Here is a 1,589-nt window from a genome sequence, read left to right as displayed (position 1 = left end):
GGTACCAGGTGCCATCAATTTTGAACCTTTTCACAAGATTCTAATTTTCTGATATGATGAATTTGAGATTTTCATTTGTTGTCATTTGTAATCATCAAAATTAAACGAAATAAACATTTGAAATATATGAGTTTGTATGTAATGTATGAATGTAATATACAAGTTTCACTTTTTAAATGGAATTACTGAAATCAATCTACTTTTTCATGATATTCTAATTTTATGACCAGCACCTGTAGACTTTTGGTAGTGAATGATGTGTATTTTGTGGTTATTTTAGTCATAGATGATACACAGATACAGCAAATTCAAAACAAATACACTGAAAAATCCTGTATTTTGACAGATATTACAGCTTTACTCTATTGCATCTCTGCTGTCCATCAACACAAGAAGCTGTAATCTGACCTGAGGCCTGTTACAGACAGGACACCTTCTGAGTCTCTGCAGCAGTTTGTGTTCAGAGCTTCAGGGGTTCTAGTGGATGGATTTTAACAACAGTCTTCTCTTCATCCTTGAGTCAGAGTGAAGCAGCAGAACTGATCTGATCAACACTTCCTGTTGTTCCAGTTCTTCATCAGTAAATGTCTTCACAGGAAGAAGAAGAGGAGTGGTGTTGATGAGGCAGAGCAGCTGTCCTGCTGTTCTTTGTGTCAGGACATCCTGAAGGATCCAGTCTCTACCAGCTGTGGACACAGGTTCTGCAGACGCTGCATCACCTCATACTGGGACCACTCAGGACCGTCCTCCTGTCCCCAGTGTGGACAAAGATCCGGAACCAGAACTGGACTGCAGACAGCCAGTCAGAGCAGCTGTGTCAAAGGTAAGACATTTCTGTCAACCTGTTGTTTTAGTACAGACACATTGTTGAAGTTTTAAGATCTTTAGAAAGATTCTTCAGATTTAAGCACCAAAAAAATGTTGGAGTTTCTGCTGCAGCATTCAGATCTGCTCTGTTTTTCATCAGATGTTGGTCTGCAGGAGGTTTTAGATGAACATCAGATCAGTCTGAGGAGGAGATGTGAACGTGTGACTGAAGGAAGTGATGAAACAGGAAGTAGAACCCTCCTGAACAGGATCTACACTGAGCTCTACATCACAGAGGGACAGAGTGAGGAGGTTAATACCCAACATGAGGTGAGGCAGCTGGAGACAGCTTCCAAGAAGAGCCTACATGAGACTCTAATCAGGTGTCAGGACATCTTTAAAGCCTTCCCTGAGCAACATGCAGCCATCAGAGTGGTTCTGACAAACGGCGTCGCTGGTGTTGGAAAAACCTTCTCAGTGCAGAAGTTCACTCTGGACTGGGCCGAGGGCTTGGAGAACCAAGATGTCAGTGTGGTGATTCTGCTTTCATTCAGGGAGCTGAACCTGGTCAGAGATAAGCAGTACAGTCTTCTATCGCTGATCCATGACTTCCATCCATCTTTACAGAAGCTCCCAGCAGAGAAGCTGCCTGTCTGTAAACTTCTCTTCATCCTTGATGGTCTGGATGAAAGCAGACTTTCACTGGATTTTAACAACAAGAAGGTTGTTTCTGACGTCACAGAGAAGTCACCAGTTAACCTGCTGCTGACAAACCTCATCAA

At 42.5% G+C, this 1,589-nt stretch overlaps 1 protein-coding gene across 2 annotated transcripts in view; it reads left to right on the top strand.

Annotated features, from left to right (window-relative positions):
- The window catches only part of LOC108239027 (protein NLRC3-like), an 11,028-nt gene that overhangs the window by 6,773 nt on the left and 2,666 nt on the right, over positions 1 to 1,589 (top strand). For both annotated transcript variants that reach the window (XM_037977970.1, XM_025007099.2), the window contains exons 4-5: positions 597 to 823; positions 968 to 1,587. In XM_037977970.1, coding sequence (XP_037833898.1) covers positions 597 to 823; positions 968 to 1,587 — 847 coding nt within the window. The remainder of the gene's footprint in view (positions 1 to 596; positions 824 to 967; positions 1,588 to 1,589) is intronic.

This window comes from Kryptolebias marmoratus, linkage group LG10, assembly GCF_001649575.2.
Source record: "Kryptolebias marmoratus isolate JLee-2015 linkage group LG10, ASM164957v2, whole genome shotgun sequence".
NCBI classification, from domain to species: domain Eukaryota; kingdom Metazoa; phylum Chordata; class Actinopteri; order Cyprinodontiformes; family Rivulidae; genus Kryptolebias; species Kryptolebias marmoratus.
Note: the sequence above shows the minus strand (reverse complement) of the source record. Positions and strands in the feature narration are given on the sequence as shown.